The sequence below is a fragment of the Bos indicus genome, chromosome 3, assembly GCF_029378745.1.
Source record: "Bos indicus isolate NIAB-ARS_2022 breed Sahiwal x Tharparkar chromosome 3, NIAB-ARS_B.indTharparkar_mat_pri_1.0, whole genome shotgun sequence".
NCBI classification, from domain to species: domain Eukaryota; kingdom Metazoa; phylum Chordata; class Mammalia; order Artiodactyla; family Bovidae; genus Bos; species Bos indicus.
The window spans coordinates 93,260,748-93,281,212 of NC_091762.1; the positions used below are offsets into that span (position 1 = coordinate 93,260,748).

At 44.4% G+C, this 20,465-nt stretch overlaps 2 protein-coding genes and 1 long non-coding RNA gene across 4 annotated transcripts; 2 read left to right on the forward strand and 1 right to left on the reverse strand.

The window, feature by feature from the left end:
* The first annotated feature begins 367 nt into the window (after nt 1–367).
* MAGOH (mago homolog, exon junction complex subunit) lies at nt 368–9,664 on the forward strand. Its single transcript, XM_019957446.2, has 5 exons — nt 368–550; nt 3,459–3,517; nt 5,872–5,982; nt 8,217–8,299; nt 9,390–9,664. The coding sequence occupies exons 1-5, from the start codon at nt 463–465 to the stop codon at nt 9,487–9,489; spliced, it is 441 nt and encodes a 146-aa protein (XP_019813005.1). The 5' UTR covers nt 368–462; the 3' UTR covers nt 9,490–9,664.
* LOC139182235 (uncharacterized) lies at nt 3,404–12,188 on the reverse strand. Its single transcript, XR_011565879.1, has 3 exons — nt 12,078–12,188; nt 4,311–4,529; nt 3,404–4,041 (listed from the first exon to the last, which is right to left on the reverse strand). It is a non-coding gene; the product is annotated as an uncharacterized lncRNA (long non-coding RNA).
* A 7-nt stretch (nt 12,189–12,195) lies between these two features.
* CZIB (CXXC motif containing zinc binding protein) lies at nt 12,196–19,199 on the forward strand. Of its 2 annotated transcripts, XM_019957443.2 has the most exons (8): nt 12,196–12,312; nt 12,519–12,602; nt 14,095–14,151; nt 14,509–14,590; nt 14,798–14,829; nt 16,110–16,187; nt 16,884–16,949; nt 18,950–19,199. In XM_019957443.2, exons 1-8 carry the CDS (start codon nt 12,307–12,309, stop codon nt 19,025–19,027), a joined length of 483 nt encoding a protein of 160 aa, XP_019813002.1. In that variant the 5' UTR covers nt 12,196–12,306; the 3' UTR covers nt 19,028–19,199. The 2 variants fall into 2 exon arrangements, with proteins under 2 accessions (XP_019813002.1, XP_019813004.1); XM_019957445.2 differs by lacking the exon at nt 14,095–14,151.
* The last annotated feature ends 1,266 nt before the right edge of the window (nt 19,200–20,465 follow it).

Consider the following 20,465-nt stretch of genomic DNA (forward strand, 5'->3'; position numbering starts at 1 on the left):
TCAGTCGGAGCCAACGTTAGAGACGCGCCGAGGCGCGCTGCGTTCTCCCGAGAGGTCGGATCCTTTAACCCTGTTTTACTGATGGGACGACCTAGGTTCAGAGACGGTGAAGGACCTATTCCAACTCACACTGTTGGGTATCCTAAATGAAACTGGAGCCTGGGCCTCAAGCCCCAAAGAGACACTGATCAACAGCCCTCAGCCTCTTCCGGTCGCAGGCCGAGGGGGCGGGGCTGAACCGACTCCGCCTCCGGGGGAAAGGGGCTTTCGTTCGCCGGGAGGGGAGAAGTCGCCTGGTCCCATCTCCGGAAGTGGGAGGAGAGAGGGAGGGGTCGCTCCGTGACGCGCGATGACGTTTCCTAACGTCACTTCCTCGCGCCGCTATAAACGTCAATGTCGGGCGCCTTTAATGGTGGTGCGGTTTGCCCTTAAAAGTTCGGTCTTGGATCTGCTTTGCGAGCCATGGAGAGTGACTTTTACCTGCGTTACTACGTGGGGCACAAAGGCAAATTCGGCCACGAATTCCTGGAATTTGAGTTCCGGCCCGACGGTGAGAGAAGCGTCCCGGCTTCCCGGGAGCGAGGTCTAGGCCTGGGGGTGGGCGAGTGGGGAGGCCGGAGATCCGGAATGTACGAAGAACTAAAGGAAGGGACCGATGGCTGTGAGGCGCCGATTTGGAAGGAACGATCCTTGTCCGCCCCACTGATTCTTTCAGTCCGTGTGCTAGGGCTTCTGTTTAGTGACGATTTTGACCATATTGCTTTATTCAACAAACCTTTCTTGAGCGCCTATCTGTGCCAGTCTCACTTCCACAATCTGGGGTGTAGGAGTGAATGATAAACAGACTTCCTCCCTCGTGGAACTTGTATTCTTTTGCTGGGAGATCGTAAACAAAAAAATATCCCAAATAGTGTTGAGTGTTCAGAAAATAAAATGATGGAACAATTGCTGATGGGACGCTTTTAAGAAGGATAGCTATTGGAGAACTCGCTGAAGAGCCGATGTTTGAGCTGAGCTCTGGTTGACAAAGAAGGCGCCATCTCGGGAAAAGGACGTTCTAGGCAGAGATGAGCTAGGCATGTTTCAAGTGGCCATTGTGGCTGAAGAGTAGTGAACTCTGGGGAGAATAGTAGGAGATGATGTCAGTTAGGTAGGCAGGGGCCACACCATATAGTCTTGGTGAGTTTGGATTTTTTTTTCTAAGTGCAGCAGGAAGCAATTGGAAAGTTTTAAGCAGAGGTGTAATCTATTCTTGAGAAAGTATTGTAATTATTAGGTGCAGAATGGGCAAGAATGAAAACTACTTAACAGGAGATGGTTACAATTGTTAGAAAAAGGATGTTGGTTAGAACTAGAGTGATAGTAAAAGTACAGAAGGATTTAGGATACAGTTGGAGGCAGAACCAATAGGACTTTGCCAATTGATAGGATTTGGTGAGGGATCAATATGGTGAAGGAAAGGAAGTGAAAGATGACAGAAAGCCTCCACTAAATGGAGGCACAAAGATGAACTCCTTGTAGTTAAGTTGCTAAGTCGTGTCCGACTCTTTGGGACCCCGTGAATGAACTGACAATTTGAGAAAGTTTTGTTAACAATGATAAGACAGTGTATAAGGTGTTATAGAAAGAAACAGAAAAGACTCTGGGAGCGGAAAGAGGGCACCTAACCTAGCCTTCGAGTCAAAGAAGGCTTCCTGCATAAGATGACCTGGGTGGAGAGTATGAGTCTTTAGTAATGTGTAGGAGTTAGTTAGACAGATGGGTCAAGAACGCATTTTGGACAGCATTAACAGCAAAGAGGCTGAAAACCCAAAAGGTGCATGGGATGTTTCAGGCAGAAACCAAAACAGTTGACCCTGGAACAAGTTTCAAATAGCATGCGTCCATTTATACACAGATTTTTTTAGTAATCCTAATAAATACTGTGGTACTACCTGATCCACAGTTGGTTGAATTGAGGATGAGGAACTGTAGATACTGAGAAACCACAGATGCAGAAGGCTGGCAGACTATTAAGTTATACTCAGATTTTTGACTGTGTAGAGGATGGATGCCCTTAACCCCTACGTCGTTTAAGGGTGAACTGTATTTTGATTAACCCCAGCTCTATGTGAGAGTCCTGTTGTAGGAATGAGGCTGGAAATGAGCTCAGCTTAGCAGGAAGCCACATTGAGGATTTTGGACTTTATCAAGAAGGTAGTGAGGAGTCGTTGTCAGTATTAAAATGTCAATATTAGAGTGACCTAATTGGATCCATCTGTTAACTGTTTCACTCTGTCCACTCTATGGAGAATGAACTGAATGGAGAGAGACTTGAGGCAGAGACACAGTGCAGTAAGGCATCAGTTATTTTGACTCTTTTTAGTGTGCCTTCTATACGGAAAAAATTATCTCCTCTATTTCCTTTTATCTTCTTCATATCCACCATATATACCCAAATCAGCCTGTTTGATGAACAATGTCACAGAGGGCCTTGTATACCAAAAATGCTCAATAATAAAACCACAGCTTTTCTATCATGTTTAGAAAAGGAGTAGATCATTGTTTCACAGTCACATGTTAATATATGTAAAAACCATTTTATAGTTTTCAGAAACTTTCACGATTCTTTTAAGCCTCTGAAGGCCCTGTGTGCAGGTAGGTTATCAGTCACTCCTATTTTCAGCTGAGGACATTAACCTGCTGAGATATGATTTGCCAGTCACAAGAGAGTCTGTTCTTTTATCACACCTGAGCTGCCTTTTGCAAGAATTGTAAATCATTGTCAGCTGTATTTTTGGCTAGAAGGTTATTTAATAGTGTTCACTGGGGGAAAAAATCCATAACTTAAAGTTTGAGAATTGTTTTATTCAGTTGAAACACTGGGGACTTAAGCCTGGGAGATAGGCTGTCAGGGATAGCTTTGAGGGACTATTTGAGGGACTATTCTGAAGAGGTGAGGGATGAGCCAGGATATATAGGAGGTTTTAGAGGGAAAAAAAAAAAACCCCAAAAACAGGTAGAACATCTAAAGGTTACTGTTAATCAAATACCAGACATCTAAAGTTAATGAAGTTCGCATTTTTCTTTGTATGGGAGGATGCGAGGCTCATTGAAATCATTCCTTTGATATACACCTTAACTGTCCAGGGCCAGTATCCTATTTTCAACATCCTGAATCCCCTCAGGGTGCACCCATAGGGAGGGGGCTGGGGGTGGTGTGGCTGCAGTGGCTGATGGCTTAATGGCTGCAACATCCTTTGTTTACTGATAAGGCAGGTGACATTTTTTTGTTCACCAAAGCCTAAAGTGAAAAGACTAGTATTGTTGAAACACCAGAGATGTAAATACTAAAACTATTAGACACTTTGAAGGGAAAGTTAGGATACATTTTAAGCAATAGCTGATAGTCTTGGTAGGCTAATGACGCTTTCTTTATGTTTTTATTATATATTGAATTTGTTTTTTGTCCTTCACAGGGAAATTGAGATATGCCAACAACAGCAATTACAAAAATGATGTCATGATCAGAAAAGAGGTAATGAATTGTCTGAAGGCCTTTCATTCACTACCATTTAGCCTTGTGTCCTGTTTTTATTCTTTCTGGGAGTAATGAAAGTGAAGTCGCTCGGTCGTGTCCGACTCTTTGCGACCCCATGGACTGTAGCCTACCAGCCTCCTCCATCCATGGGATTTTCCAGGCAAAAGTACTGGAATGGCATGCCATTTCCTTCTCCAAGGGATCTTCCTGACCTGGGATTGAACCCAGGCCTCCTGCATTGCGATTGCAGGCAGATGCTTTACCGTCTGAGCCACCAGAGAAGTCCAATCTGGGAGTAATATTGAAAGATAAAGAATAGGAAAGTATAAATGTGTCTGTAGATGGCTTCTAAAGTTTTTCTCAAATCTTCTTTTAGTTTATTTTTTCTTTAATAGTGATGAGTCAATAACTGGTAATCATTTGAAGTCTTGCAGATCTTGGTTTTGAACCTTGAATCTTTTACTAACATGTGACCTTGGGAAAATTTCCAGGTTGAGGTTGATAAGTCTCAGTTGCTTCATCTGAAAAAACAGAAAACATACCCGCCACTAACTTAGTGTTTGATCTATTCCTTGGTGGTGGTTGTTCAGCTGCTAAATTATATCTGACTGTGCAACCCCATGGACTGCAGTACACCAGGCTTCCCTGTCCCAGAGTTTCTCAACTCCCAGAGTATCTCCCAGCGTTTGCTCAAAGTCATGTGCATTTAGTTGGTGATGCCCTCTGACTATCTCATCCTCTGTTGCCCACTTCTACTGCCCTCAATCTTTCCCAGCATCAGAATCTTTACCAGTGAGTTGGCTCTTTGCATCAGGTGGCCAAAGTATTGGAACTTCAGCTTCAGGATCAGTCCTGCCAATGAATATTCAGGACTGATTTCCTTTATGATTGACTGGTTTGATCTTCTTGCTATCCAAGGGACTCAAGTCTCCAGCACCCAGTTCAAAAGCATCAATTCTTTGGCGCTCAGCCTTCATTATAGTTCAGCTCTCTCATCCGTATATAACTACTGAAAAAAAAAAAAAGCTTTGTTTATATAGACCTTTGTCAGCAAAGTGATGTCTCTGCTTTTTAATATGCTGTCTAGGCGGGAGGAGAAGGGGACGACAGATGGCATCACCGACTCAATGGACATGAGTTTGGGTAGACTCCGGGAGTTGGTGATGGACAGGGAGGCCTGGCATGCTGCAGTCCATGGGGTCGCAAAAAGTCAGACACGACTGAGCAACTGAACTGAACTAGATTTGTCATAGCTTTTCTTCCAGGGAGCAAGTGTCTTTTAACTTAATGGCTGCAGTCACTGTCTGTAGTGATTTTGGAGTCCAAAAAAATAAAGTCTGTCACTGTTTCCATTTTATCCCGATCTGTTTGCCATGAAGTGAGGGGACCAGATGCCATGATCTTAGTTTTTTGAATGTTGAGTTTTAAACCAGCTTTTTCACCTCTTTCACCTTCATCAAGAGGCTCTTTAGTTCCTCTTCACTTTCTGCCATTAGGGTGGTATCATCTGCATTCCCTGGTACCTAGCACTCAAGAGAGCTCTTTTAATTTGCATTTGAGTAGGCAAAAAGGAGTGTGGGAAAGCACTTAACATCATTGAATGCATGTTAGATTCTAGTCAGGACACTAGGTACTACATCTGTAGTCCTATTTTAACCCCTATTGTAAGCCTCTATGATGGGTGTGTTATATATCCTTTACAGATAAGACATTGAAGACCTATATATTAATTATGGGGCTTGTTCAAAGTTACCCTTTGAGTTAAGAAACTGAGCAGGAATTTAGACCTCTGCCTGCCTTTGTGAAGTCCGTGTTTGGTGTGATTTCTACCACACCATTGAACTTCATTAAAGCCATTCTTTCCTTTTAAGTGCTTTGTCACATTTGGAAATGTCTTAATAGTATATTTTCATACTGTAATATTAGCAATCAGTATTATGCTTAGCCATGCATGTCAGCATCCTCACTTTTTTTTTAATGTGTAGTAATATGTAAAATGTAAAAGACATGTGTCTGCTCTTCAGAAGCATGTCATTTAGTTTAAAATAGCCCGAGTTACTCACAGATCTTTCTTTGGGGCTCAGGTGTGCAGGTAGGCAAGGAATAGGTCCAGATGAACAGGATGTACCAAGAAACAGAAACAACTAGATGTGGGATTGAGGTGTAGTCACTGGACACTTCTGACCCTGCCATCCTCTTACATGCCGAAGTCAAGCTGGAATGGCTTCACATTTACAGAGGTGCCAGAAATAAATCTTCATTAGTTTTTTTTTTTTAATCTTTCATCACTATCTGAGTCAGAATGCTGCTTAGAGATACAATTTGAATTCTGTTTTTTAACTTGCTTTCAGGCTTATGTACATAAAAGTGTGATGGAGGAACTGAAGAGAATAATTGATGACAGTGAAATTACCAAAGAGGATGATGCCTTGTGGCCTCCTCCTGACCGAGTGGGCCGGCAGGTGAGTGTTTTAGCAACTAGCCACAGTGCAGAAATCTTACAAATAAGATAAAGCTTCCTGCTCTGCATATGACACTGAATGTACTCAGTGTGTATGTGTGTTCTGGGCCCTACACCGAGCAGGTCACCAGCACCTTGGTCTAAGGCAGCACGAAGCCCACACGGAGGACAGGGACAGCAGGTGGAGCTGCTGACCACCTGGAGCCCAGCCCTGGATTTCTTCTTCTGGTCCACCTCCCGCTTCTTGAGAGTATTTGCTACCCACATTTCTTACTGAGTAACCACTATGGACAAAATGTTGCAAAGATGGCAAGATAAATAAAATATAGTCATGTCAGCAATGTAATGGAAAGTCATGCCAGCAACTAAGTCTATCTTCTTGCTTGGATATTTATTCTGAAAACATTGTGATAATTAAAAAATAAAAGCCACTGTTGTATTTGACCAAATTAATAGGAAAGATTCTTCTTTCTACTTTAATGCTGCCTTCCAACTTCTAATTGATTTCATTGTCCCTTCTTTTGTCCTGTAGAGCCCATTTTTTCTTTCCTGGAGTGACAGTAATCTTTTAAAATGTAAATTTGTTTATGTATTCCACTGATTTTAAACTCTGGCTTCCCACCACATTTAAAATAAAATCTGAACTCCCAGCTTACCTTCTACCATTTTCACCATCTCTCACTGGGTTTAAATCTCATTGGTCTTATTTCTGTTACTCAGATTCACCTAGGTACTTCTTAGTTTAGAACCTTTACATCTGCTACATATTGCCTGGAACATTCTATCTGAGACTGTCTTTATTATTGAGGTCTTCAAATGTCACTTCTTCAGTGATGTCTTAAGAGCCTATCTAATCTAAAATGCCTTTTCTTATCACTTAAATAAGATCTGGTTTTTGTCTTCATAGCATTTATCATTGTCTGAAATTGTCTTGTTTGGTTTTCCTTATGCATGATGATGAAATATTCTAAAGCATCTAAAAATAATGAACTTGATCTACATATAAAAACTTTGTTGAAAACAAACAAAAACCAAAATAAATTAACAAACCAACTGGAACCACATAGATACAAAAAACAGAGTAGTGGTTATTAGAGGGAAGGGGCTGGGTGTGCAAAATTTGTAAAGGGAATCAACTATATAGTGACAGAAACTTAAATTTTTGGTGGTTAGCACAGTATAATACAGAAGTAGAAACAGAATATTGTACTTATGTAACAAACCAATTTTAACTCAATACGGAGATTCCCTGGTGATCAGTGGTTAGGACTTGGCGTTTTCACTACCAAGATCCCACAAGCCATGCCCTGTGGCCAAAAACAAAAAACTGAATGTAATCTAAAACCATGAGTGGAAAGAATACATTCCAACTTCTGGGCATGCAGGAAGAATACAGTGGGAGGTGGGTCTAAACTGCAATATTTCTTGAAAAAGAAATCTGACACAAGTACAACAAAATATTAACTTTCAAGTCTGAATGTTAAGAAGTAGAACTCAGGGGACTTCCCCTGTGGTCCCGTGGCTAACACTCCATGCTCCCAATTCAGGGGCCCCGGGTTCGGTCTCTGCTCAGGGACCTAGATCCCACATGGCTCAATTAAAGATCCTGCATGAAGACCAGCATAGCCAAATAAATTAATTAAATATTTTTTAAAAACAAAAGAAGTAGAACTCAATCGGTTATAAGTTCCACAAGGGCAGAAATCTTTGTTTGGTTTTGCTGATCTGTCCCACAGACCTCCCCCTCCTATTCCCCACCCAATAGATTTTTTTTTTCTTTTAAGATTGTGGTACTTGTTCCATTCTTGAGAAATTCAGGCCCAAGGGCATACAACTAGTAAGTGAGAAAGCTGGGATTAACTCAAGGTCTGGAATTCCTTTCCTTGTCCCATTGTTGCCCTTAAAAGTGAAGATGCTTGGTATTTGTAAAACAGGTTTATACATGTTATTCCACATTGTTAACAATGAAAACTCCTATATGGAACACAATGTAAATTCTTCCAAATGTGGAGCCTCACAGACACAACTAAGAGTAAAAGCTACTTAAGCACTAAACCAGTATTTTTGTCGTACCATTTATCTCTTTGTTTCTAGTACCCAGTACAGTCTAGGGCTCAGGCTGGTCTTGGTAATGTGGCCATCTGTATTAGAGTTCATGTGATTTGGAAGATGATGAACCCTTCTCCTGTGTGATGAAAAACCAATTCAGATTGAAACTTATTTCAATGTTTCTAGGAGCTTGAAATTGTCATTGGTGACGAACACATTTCTTTCACAACATCAAAAATTGGTTCCCTTATTGATGTCAATCAATCCAAGTAAGTACACATGATCCTTATATACAGATATGTCTGTTTTTGAGCATGCTGATATGAAACCCATAATCAAATTGAGACTGTTATGGTACAAATCTAAGAATTGGCCAGCTTTGCCCCCCTCAACAGAGAGACTCCCAAATTATCTTCAAGGGCTTGCTCCTTTTGCTTTTGGAGTTTTAGTCAGCTGTCGTCAGTAGCACTTGTCAGTGATACACCCAGAGAGTAATGCTGTAGGAGCAGCCAAAGTGGGTAAGAATCTGGCCAAAACACAAAAAACAACTGCTGGAAATAACCTATGAAATCAGTGAGTCTGGGTACCTTCCTCAGTGTTGGTTATTCAGATTGCACATCTTAAAGCCTGACTGTAGTAAAACTTGAAATCATTTAGAATACAAATTAAAAAATTTGTTTTTGTCACGGTAAATTATTGAGACATGAATCTCTATGCCACACAGAATCATTAGAATTTGGCAGCCTCTTTGGCTCTTGTGCTTTGAGGATTTGGGATTAGATACAGTTCACTTTTAGTACATGTTGGACATATTTGTCTTCCTATGAACAATCTCCTTGTTCTTACCCAGTTATGCTGTAGTAAGGTTGAGTGAGTCTCTTGGTCCTGATTAGCACTACCTCTTAAAAAGGAAGTTTTCCTAATTCTGAAAGTAATACATGCTTACTGTAGAAAATATAGGAAATACAGAAATGTAGAAAGGTGAAAATCACCCATAAAATTATCAGATAACCATTAATCTTAAAGTATTTCTGTCTTTTTCCTGTGCTTTAAAAAATAGTCTTTTAAAGCACAAAAAATGAATTGAGATCAACAGTCTGTTTAATCATGACTTTTTTCTACTTAATATAAGCATTTCCTTCTTAAAAAACCTTAACATTTTAAATTACTTCTTAATATTCCATTTTAATGTATACAGACTTTTTCTTATTTTTGGACATTTGGTTGTTTTCAAAGTTTTAATTCTGTAAATACCTCTTATGAGGAATACCCTGGTACATAAATAATCTGGGTTATTAAATGGTATTTTTTGCTGAGTTTTTTCAGCTTTTTAAACATTTTTTTCCTCTTGCATTACAGGGATCCAGAAGGCTTACGAGTATTTTATTATCTTGTCCAGGACCTGAAGTGTTTGGTCTTCAGTCTTATTGGATTACACTTCAAGATTAAGCCAATCTAGATGGAACATTGGTGTGGACACAAGGGGGGTGGGAGTGCTGCTTTTAATTACCATTATCTAGACATTTTTGTGTATATCAGGGCAATATTTTTTTTATAAACTATAAATGATTGTCTTTAATAAATACATAACAAAATGCATTTTTTTTTATTTTATAAAGACCTGAACATGTGAACTTGTCTCGAATTACTTTTTAACACTAGCTTCTTATGTGAAGTATTGCCAAAAATCTAATCAACTCTGTACATAAAACTACGAGTTTATAGGAAGTAAAAGATTAGAGAAACATGCTAAAAAATAACAGTGGAAATCCAATCAATACGGAGATTCCAGGGTAAGTGATCTGATTTCTTTAAAAAAAATAAGCTGTAAACAAATGGAGATGGAGTGGGAATGTTAATGGAGATTTGAGAGACATGTAATCACATAATACAATGTTCAAACCCTGTTTGGATCATGATTCAGGAAATGTAAAATTGCCATCAGTAGGAAAATTTAAACACTAGATATTTGGTATTAATGAAGTATTAATTTTTTAGGGAGTAAAATGGTATGGTTGATGTTTTTTTTTTCATCGAGCTTTACTGAGGTATAATTGAGGTTGGAGGGTTTTTTTGTGTTTTTTTTTACTTATTTTTATTTTTGGCTGTGGTAGTCTTTGTTGCTTGGGCTTTTCTCTAGTTGTGGAGAGCAGGGGCTACTCTTGTATTGCTGGGGCTTTTCATTGTGGTGGTTTTTCTTGTTGTGGAGAACGAACTCTAGGGCACAGGTTTAGTAGTTGTGGCACATGGGCTCAGTAGTTGTGATTTCTGGGCTGTAGAGCACAGGCTCAATAGTTGTGGTGCGTGGGCTTAGTTGCTCTGCAGCATGTTGGATCCCCAGACCAGGGTTCAAACCCATGTCTCCTGCATTGGCAGGTGGATTCTTTACCACTGAGCCACCAGGGAAGCCGGAGGTTGGAGTTTTTAAAATCACCTTTATAGATACATCTGAAACTATTTCACTATGGGGAAGTATACTTGGTTTAATACATTATGAGGGATAAAGTGGCTAGTTTCAGAAAAACTTTCCAATAATTCATTTAAAGTCAGAATTCTAGCAGCCATTTAAGAAGCAACCTAGTTGGTATAGATAGTGTGGGGATTTGTTCAGCAGGTAGATCTGCAGGAAATTTTTCTTGCTGCTAGGTTGCATGGCTTCCTTAGGCAAACTGCTGCCTGAACGGATAATGGGCATGATCTTGCTAAATTTCATTTGACTGAGGGGAGGTGATAAAGCGAAGCTCAACATCGCTGAAGATTGGCCAACTTGGGACGGGTCCCAAATACTCCTGGGCAAGTGTTTCCCCAACACACACCCACACGCCCTACTTTGACTCCTTCAAAGATCAGAGAGACACGCACCCTACTCTGCCTCCTTCACACACACACACACACACACACACACACACACACACACACACACCCTACTCAGAGAGACACACGCACCCTACTCTGCCTCCACACACCACACACACACACACACACACACACACACACACACACACACACACACACACACACACACACACACACACACACACACACACACACCCTACTCAGAGAGACACACGCACCCTACTCTGCCTCCACACACCACACACACACCCTACTCTGCCTCCTTCACACACACACACCCACCCACCCTACTCTGCCTCCTTCACACACACACACACACACATGCTCCTACTTCACCTCCTTCAAAGATCACAGGGTCCCAGGACTTCCCTGGTGGTCCAGCACCTGGCACCGCAGGGGGCATGAGTTAAATCTCTGGTCTGGGAAGATTTCCACATGTTTCGGAGCAACTAAGCGCATGTGCCAACAACTAATGAGTCATAGAGACTAGCCCGTTTGCTGCAACTAGAAAAAGCCCATCTGCAGCAATGAAGACCCAGCACAGCCAAAAATAAATGAGAGGAAAAAAAAAAAAAAAAATCACAGGGTCCCAAACACACACACACACAAACACACACACACACACACACACACACACACACACACACACACATCCTACTTTGCTTCCTCCAAAGATCACAGGGCAAAAAAAAAAAAAGGAAAAAGGGCAGCAAATTAGCTGCCGATCTGGGACCTGAGACGTCGGGGTTCTGTCTGCAGTGCACCCTCTGCTATTGAAGGGTACCTGGCGGCAATCAGGTAAGTTTGTGGCAAAGTAGACATCATAAAGAGTCGCTCCAAATGTTAAACAATCTAGACCTCAGGACGGAGAAGGCAATGGCAACCGATTCCAGTACTCGCCTGGAAAAGCCCATGGACGGAGGAGTCTGGTGGGCTGCAGTCCATGGGGTCGCTAAGAGTCGGACACGACTGAGCGACTTCACTTTCACCGTCTCCCAAATCTGCGAAGCCGGCCCTGGGCAGCGTGAGCTGACGTGATCTAAGATGCCTCGGCGGGCAGGCAGAGAGCCAGGGCGAGGTTGGGTGAAGGCAGGCAGAAAAGAGAGGACCCGGCAGAGGTGTCGGGCAGAACTGTCTTGTTTGGTGCGATGTCCCTCAAACTAACTTGCCGTTCAGTAAATATCTAATTACCGATTGCTGGAGGAAGCCTTCCGCGGGTCTAAACACCGGCTAATTGCGTCTCAGACTACTTCAAGATAGCTTTGCCTAAAAGACCCGGTGCACTGGGAAAGCAGCGGCCCGCGTACACCCGCCTCCAGGCCCCGCCCAGAGCCGCACCGAGGATGCGCAGGCAGCGCCCGCCGTTTACGACGAGCCGCAAAGTAGTGACCGCAGCAAGCGCTGGGTGGGCTGGGCTGCTATGGGGGTAAGTGGAAGCGAGCCGCCAACAGGGCAGGAGCGGGGAGGTGGCGAGAACCTAGGAGGCAGGAGATCGCGCCACGAGGGATTGAGAGTGGGCTTGTGCTGAGAAGGGGCCGGGAGGCAAAGCTCGTGCTGGGAAGGGAGGAGAGGGGCGGGGCAGGGGCTGCGCAGGCGCTGTTGACGCAGTCGCCATGGCGCCCCTTCTCTCAGAAAATTGCGCTGCAGCTCAAAGCCACGCTGGAGAATGTCACCAACCTCCGGCCAGTGGGCGAAGACTTCCGGTGGTACTTGAAGGTAAGACTGGAGGGGCGGGGCTCTAGACGTCTAGGCTGCGGGCATTTCTGGGCTCTGGTTGGGGGTGCCAAGGCCCGGCTCGCGTAAAACTTTCCCATCCTGAGGTCAGTACTGAACAGGAGCTTTCTCTGGGGCAAGATGAAAAATGCTTATTAAATGTTCACTTTTCTTCTGGATAGAATTTTACGTTTTCTTTTTAAAAGTTTATTGATTAATTCTTAATTAGCAGTGTCTTGAAGTTCCTTTTGTAATTTTTCCCTCCGTTAAATGTTTCATGCTATGTGCTAAGTCACTTCAGTCGTGTCCGACTCTGTGCGACCCCATAGACGGCAGCCCACCAGGCTCCCCCGTCCCTGGGATTCTCCAGGCAAGAACACTGGAGTGGGTTGCCATTTCCTTCTCCAGTGCATGGAAGTGAAAAGGGAAAGTGAAGTTGCTCAGTCGTGTCCGGCTCCCAGCGACCCCATGGACTGGCAGCCTACCAGGCTCCTCCATCCATGGGATTCTCCAGGCAAGAGTGCTGGAGTCGGGTGCCATTGAACAGACACTAAATGAAAGACTACTTGCAGGGATCTCGTGATTATTTAGTAAGAATAATTTCACCTCTTTTCTTGATTAGGTTTTATTTTTGTGCGGGGCTCCACCCTTACTTCCCCAACCCATATTTGTAAATCTGGTACCCTAGTGGCATGGTCTACAGAGGTCCTCGCTTTATTTGAGCAGTTGAGGCCCTTTACGTTCCCACATTCAGGAGCTTCTCATTTGTTTTCCTTCTTGTCTAAATCCCAGTATCCTTCAGTACCTGGAAAAATCCCCTTTTCAGGAAGCCTTCTGACCACCTTTATTTTCAAATTTTTTGAAGCCCGAGTGCCACGTCTTACTGGAGAAATTGATGGTCTCTAGCTTCAAAAAGCTTCCCTGGTGGCTCAGACAGTAGAGCGTCTGCTTGCAATTCGGGAGACCCAGGTTCGATTCCTGGGTCGGGAAGATTCCCTGGAGAAGGAAATGGCAATCCACTCCAGCACTCTTGCCTGGAAAATCCCATGGATGGAGGAGCCTGATAGGCTACAGTCCATGGGGTCGCAAAGAGTCAGACACGACTGACCAACAGGACTGAGCAACTGAGCATCAAAAAGCAGAATTTAGAGGAGACAAAGAAATAGAGTAGCAACAGAGTGATAAGTATTTCTACCAGGAACCTCCAGGGCCTGTGAGAACACAGAGGAAGCTCCTAACTCAATGGGTGTTGCGGGGACTTTGAAGCCATTTCTGTACCACATGAGCCTTGAATCCATAGCCAGACTGAGCACTTCTTAGAGGAGGATGGGCCAGTCAACATGAGAAACACTTTGCCCAGAGATTAGTCTGGTTGTGTCCTTAGATGGCTGATAAGATTATGAGCCTGCCCACCTCACCCCGTTCTTGCCCTTCCCTCAGCATCTGCCCAGCTGAGCTAACTACTTTACTAATACTCTTTTTCCCTCCCCTCAAGATGAAATGTGGCAACTGTGGTGAGATTTCAGAGAAGTGGCAGTACATTCGGCTGATGGTAACTGCTCCCCCCACCACTGTATCCACACACAAAAACACACAGGTCTCTGGGCAGGGATCTGTGGCCCTAAGCTCTCTGGCCTTTGGACCCCACTTTCTGTTGTTTGGGAGGGCAGGCATTGGTGTGATCAACACTGGAAACAATAGGCTCTCGGATGTGAGGCAAGAGTTCAAAATCAAGGGGTAGTCCTTTTCTCAGTCTCAAGAAGCCTCCCCAGGATTCTTGTCCTGGCAAGTTCCTCACCCTGTCTGGGTATTCATCTCTTTAACTGGATAATAAGTGGTAGGACTGGGTTCCTGAGGACCCTTACACCTGACTGATACGTGACTAGAGGTTCTGTTTCCTGCTTGCCAGGACAGTGTGGCACTGAAGGGAGGCCGTGGCAGTGCCTCCATGGTCCAGAAGTGCAAGCTGTGTTCGAGGGAAAACTCCATTGGTAGGTAGGCCATGGATACTGCCTCTGCCAGGCTGGCCCACAGCTTTCTGGTACCAGCCTGAGAGCATGCTCATGTTACCTGTGGGTGGACCCAGGCCTGAGGTACCCAAGCCTCTACAGTAGCCTCTTGCACAGAGCACCATCTGGGTACCTGGTAGGGCCAGGATGTGGACTCAAATCAACTTTGTCTTCTCTTTTACATTTCAGAGATTTTGAGCAGCACCATCAAATCTTACAACGTAAGTTCCCGCTGCAGTGGCAGGCATGGTGGGATTAGGTCGAAGCTTGGAACTAGGAGGCCTGTGTTCTAGAGTTATATCTGCACCAGAGTGATGAGCTATGGGAGTGAATGCACGTGCTGACTTGTTCGTTCGTTCATTGTGTCAATCATTTATTCACCTTACACTGCCTGAATGCTTGGTAGGAAAAAGACTCATAACCAGACTATTGTAGAGCTTTCTTAAAAGTGCTGGGCTGTGGGAGCTTACACGACCTCTGACCCAACCTGGCCACTCAGTTTCCAACACTGGGAACACTTACCTTGTCTATATCTTAGAGGACTACTGAGCCTTCTCTGCATCCATGGGTGGGATAGTCCTTTGAATGGTGCATCCATCCTTGCTATCTGATTTTATTAGACATTTATTTATGTTACTGCGTAGTGTATTAGTCCAAGTGAGGGAGGGAATGTATGCTTTGGGTCTGTGTATTTAAAGAAGGGCAATTACTTGTCTTCATCCATTCCTTATTTGGCGTTTTTGAAAAATGCCTGCCTTATGCCAAACTCTCAGCTTTGTCCTGAAGTTAAAAAAATCACATAAGGACTTGCCCTCAAGTAAATCATAATCTAGTGAAAGAGACAGATCAGGAAACAAAACTACACCAAGGACAGGCACTTGGTGGGCATGCAGGAAGTGTTTCTACAGTGAATGAATGAGAATGAACGTGTAGGTGTAGTCCCTGGGACATATGGACCCAAGGGTCGGGTAGGCACAAATTTTGGTTATACCACTCCACTCCGTGAGTATCCTCCACATGCATATCCCACTTCAAAGGTCTTAAGTCAGCCCCCACCTTGACAGCACGGCAGATGGTTACCAAAAGGCCATAGCTAAGTGAACCAAGGCCTTCTGGATGATCTGGAAACCTTATACCTCAATATTCTTCTCATAGTTTTTACTTTGATAATTTTATCTACTATTTATTGACCATAGTGTCAGGTCCTATGCTGGGCACTTTACACCTAGTTCAGAGTCTCACGATAAAGCTGTAGTGGGTTCCTCAGCTCCATCTGACAATCTTAGGCCCAGAAAGGAAGAGAAGCAGAACTGTGTGTGAGCTCACATCCAGGCGCCCCAACCCGAGAGTCCACATTCAGAAAGATCTCACGGTGAGCCAGTGCCAAGGTGGCCTTCTTCCAGAGAGAGAGGAGTAGTTCCTGAGGCCCATTCTGGGCTCACAGGGGCTGTGGGATCATCCTGGGCCCCGCTGGGCCTGACTCCTCATACTTCCTTTATAGGCTGAAGACAACGAGAAGTTCAAGACGATAGTAGAGTTTGAGTGTCGAGGACTTGAACCAGTGGATTTCCAGCCCCAGGTACCTGTCTTCCCAGGGAACCTGTGTATTTGGGGAAGGTGGATACTGCAGGAAGTGACAGCAGAACTGTGCTTCCTGCAGAGACCATGGAGTAGGAATTCTCCTTCCTTAGGGTAATCATTGTTATCTCCTAAACAGCTAATATATGTCAGACACCAAACTTCTTACTTTTAATGTTACCTCACTTAATCCTCACAGTAACCTTGTGAGGTTTATTCATCCAGTTTTTCAGATGAGGAAAGAACTTCAGAGATTTTGTGACTTGCTCAGGGAAAGCAGTTAGTAAACACTGGAGCAGTAATTTGAACCCACATCTATCCAACTCCAGAGCCAGTGCTCATGACACTAGATTTTTGTAGCATTTTCACCTCACAACCCTTTGAGGTAGGCAAAAGAGATTATATTGTTATCCCCATTTCATAAGTAAGAAAACTGAGGTCCAGAGAGGGAAGTGACATGCTTGGGGTCTTTCAGAAAACCAGGTGAAGGATTTACCATACACCTCCTGCCTTCTAGGCCAGGGCTCTAATTTGGAGAAACCACTCTTAGTCCCAGGGCAGCTGCCAGGCCCTGGGATCTCAGTAGTTATTCCAAAACAGTATCCCACACTGTGTGTCCTGTGCCAGAGGGTTGTGAGATGGGCGAGTTCCCCAGCCAGGCCCACCTGCCACACTGCTGCCTTCCTGTCACCTGCAGGCTGGGTTTGCTGCTGAGGGTGTGGAATCGGGGACAGTCTTCAGTGACATTAATCTACAGGAGAAGGTACGGGACTTGGCGGCCTTGTGGGGAGCTATACGGCACCTGGTGGGAATTATCCTTTTGGTGAACAAGGCTCTTCAGCGAGATGCTGGCTGCATACTTCTGTGCTTTTTGTTGGTGATTCTGGTTTTTACAATAACCCAACGTGTGGTGTTAAAGCGCTACCTAGTGATCACATGCAGGAAGGCTGGGATGTGCCTTTCGGAGAAAATACATCTTGGATAAGCTTTGTTTAGGCGTGAGATACAGTGCTGTTGGCCATGAGTCCAGTCTTAATGAATCAACTGTATACATACCTGTACACAGACACATATATATTATTTAGATAAGGTGTTTTTAAACATAAACATACACGAAACAAGGTTATGTATTGATTGGTTGAAGAAAATATTGTGATCAGATGCTCCCAGGAACCTAACCTGTATTTCCCCTGGGAGCAGTGGTTCACTATTCACTAATTCAGTGCTTGTGGGGACTTTATAGAACATTAACCACTGTGAATACCAAGAGTCAGCTGGACCACTGGACAGGTTACTGCCTTGCAGATGAGGAAGGCTTGTGGTCAGGCCTCAGAAGAAGGAAGGACAAAAAATTCAATCTGCATAGCACCAAATAACAGTAACTGGATTTAGTGAGCTCTCATATGTGCCTGTCACTGCCGAGGTCCAGCCCCGGTGGATCCAGGGAATTCGAAGCGGGGACGGCGTCGGCGAGGATCAGGAAACAATTGCTTAATTAAACGTTAATTAAGGATATAAAGAGTAATAGAATGAGGATAGCTCAGTGAGGAAATTCAGTGGAGAAAAGAGGCTGAATAATTCAGCCAGAAGGTAAGAGAAAGAACGACATGGTGAGACCAAGTTTCGGTGAACAAGGCCCGCACTTTATTTTCCAAAGTAGTTTTTATACCTTAAGTTAGCATAGAGGATAATGGGGGAAGGGGTAGAGTGATGCAGTAAGCCAGGCTTTCTTCCTGCAAACTTATCATATGCAAAAGTTTAGGTGATTTGCATCATCTTCTGGCCCGGAGGCCTTTTTCTCTAAAGGTGATTATTCTAAAGTCAGGCGCCAGCCTCCAAAAAGCATTAGATGAAGTTGCATTCCTACAGAGCAAAGGTGTGGTGGGCTATAACAAGAAAAAGAATTAACTCAAGGGTCCCAGGTTACAAACTTTAAAGCTACTACTTAAACCAATTATATTAATCAATACACTGCCAGGGACACAGCAGATAAGGGATATGGAAACTTAGCAGCAAACATTGGCCCAACAAGTGAAAATCCCTTCACCAATACAATTTCTAATCAATGTTTTAACTGCTCAAAGGAATCTGTATTTAGACAGTTTAGAACATCTCCTGCCTCTCACAGTTGGGAGGCTCTGGACAGTCACACGTGGCCGGAAAAACCTATTCAGGCAGGCTAGAGGATTTCCAAAGGAGTTTGTAGGTTGAAACACTGTCACACCCAAGAATTATTAACTGGAGCTGTAAGCTAACTCTTTTTTCAGAGGTAGTGGGGGACAGCCCCCCATAAAGTCAGAGGTGTAGGTGAAAGCACAAAGCAGAAAGTAGGCAGACTCTGGTTTTTGGGGTAGATTGCTCGAGAATTTCCAGGGAGACTCCTGAGGCTTGATCCCGCCTTTGCGTATGCCAAGCCTCCTTCCTCATGACCTTTGCCAGGGGCGGAGCTCGCTCCCCACATGTCACCATGCCAAGTACTTTTACATGTGTTCACTCATTTCTTTCAACATTCAACATAAAATCTATTGTTCCCTTTTTTAAAACAGGACAGAACCGAGACTCAGAAAAGCTAGGGACTTGAAAAAAAAATCACAAAGCTAGAGGAGCAGTAATTCAGACCTGAGCAGTCTTTCTGTGTCCTGGGTCAGACATGTTCCTGAAGTCTGAGTCAGAGCCCAAGCTGTGCCTTTAAGTCCCAGTTCTCTTCTCCCCACGCTGTCCCAGGCTGCCTCTTGAGGCTAACACTGCCCTTTTCCCCCACAGGACTGGACTGACTATGACGAAAAGGCTCAGGAGTCTGTGGGAATCTACGAGGTCACCCACCAGTTTGTGAAGTGCTGAACCCTCTTCCTGTACACTTGCCTCTAAGAACTGAAAAGGGACAACGTGCCCCAAGCAGAGGCTGGTCCCCTTGTCCCTCGTCTCCTGGCAGTTGTCCAGGCCCTCACAGCCCGCATGCTCGGTTCTGCCGCAGCTTCCCGAACCCCGCCAATAAAGTCCCATTTGTACTACACTGCTGGGTGAATGGCTACTCCACTCCTTCCACCCCTCTCCATGTTGGAGGGCTCTGATGGCCTCTTGGCACCTTCCCGCAGTACAGAATCATAGCTTGATCCAGCTAGAAAAACAGGAGCATAGACTTCCCAAGGGCTCTCAACCGCTTGGGGAGTGCACAGGCCGAGCCAGGGGACCAAAGGTGTGAAGTCATTGGTACAGAGGGCAGCTGAGCCTATGGAATGATGCCGAACCCAGCAATCCTGACCCAAAGCATCACATTGACCAGCCTGACCCTCAGGTAAACCCAGGCATTTTTCTTAGCTGGTGTCGCTGCATGTTCCAGGGTTCAGAGGGACTTTGGAGGTCAGTACTGTTCCAGCATGAATCGTCTCTGTCCCTGCCAGCTGGCCATTGGGTCTTTGCCCACTTGCTGTAATGGGGCAGTCCCCTCCCACCAGGGGAATCCGTGTGTAAGTTCTTCCCTGTACTGAGTCAGCCTCTTTGCTTCCTGCAGCTCCTCTTCTGTGTTCTTCTACCCCTGAACAGCCATGTGGAGGTGTGAAGACAACAGTCATGGCCTCTTGTCTCATGGGCCTGCTTCCCTGGGCCTGAAGATCCTCTACATGGTGGATAGAGTGGTTCAGTGCATGGTTAGGTCATTAGGGCAAGCTCATATCTTCATACCGGAGACTGCCGTTTGGCAGACCTGTTATGAGAGGACTTATTCTTCGTCAGTGTTCCGCTGGAGCCTAGAATTTGGAAGTAAAAAATTACTATCTTCATTTTTCTAAACGGCTCTCTAGGAGAGGGTCTGCCCACTCAAGGCTAGTTGTGGGGCTCTAGGAAGGGGATCCCCACACGGCAGGGAAACCTGGCCATGTCTAAAGGTGGAGAAGAGATGCCTACCTGTCCCAATCTGGCAACTGTGTCACATGTCCTCTAGACCCCTCATGTTCTCAGTTCCTGGGCCTGTGCTTTCTGCCCCAATAGGGCAGGGCTCCTTTGGCCTCCCTCAGCCAGCATTTCTGCCAGCCCCCACCCACTGGGAACAGTCTACTGCCTGGCCTGAAAGCAAGTGAGGAGCATCAGGCTGGGTAAATAATAGCCTTTCAGGGTTATTCCCTGTACCAGCCAGTACATGTTACAAAGGCAAGCACTAAAAGGATCTCAAGGGTCTCTTTATATTGTACATTATTTTCTCATCTGTTAGGAGGTAGAGAAACACAAATAATCAGTAACAGATGGAAAGCTGAAGTAGCTTATGTCAATAGATGCAAAAAAG

Coding starts and splice junctions, on each gene's coding strand:
- CZIB (XM_019957443.2), top strand. Junction 14,830..16,109: donor GCACCATCAAATCTTACAAC/GTAAGTTCCCGC, acceptor CTTCCTTTATAG/GCTGAAGACAACGAGAAGTT. Junction 16,188..16,883: donor CAGTGGATTTCCAGCCCCAG/GTACCTGTCTTC, acceptor TGTCACCTGCAG/GCTGGGTTTGCTGCTGAGGG.
- MAGOH (XM_019957446.2), top strand. CDS start 463: ATGGAGAGTGACTTTTACCTGCGTTACTACGTGGGGCACAAAGGCAAA. Junction 3,518..5,871: donor ATGTCATGATCAGAAAAGAG/GTAATGAATTGT, acceptor ACTTGCTTTCAG/GCTTATGTACATAAAAGTGT. Junction 8,300..9,389: donor ATTGATGTCAATCAATCCAA/GTAAGTACACAT, acceptor CTTGCATTACAG/GGATCCAGAAGGCTTACGAG.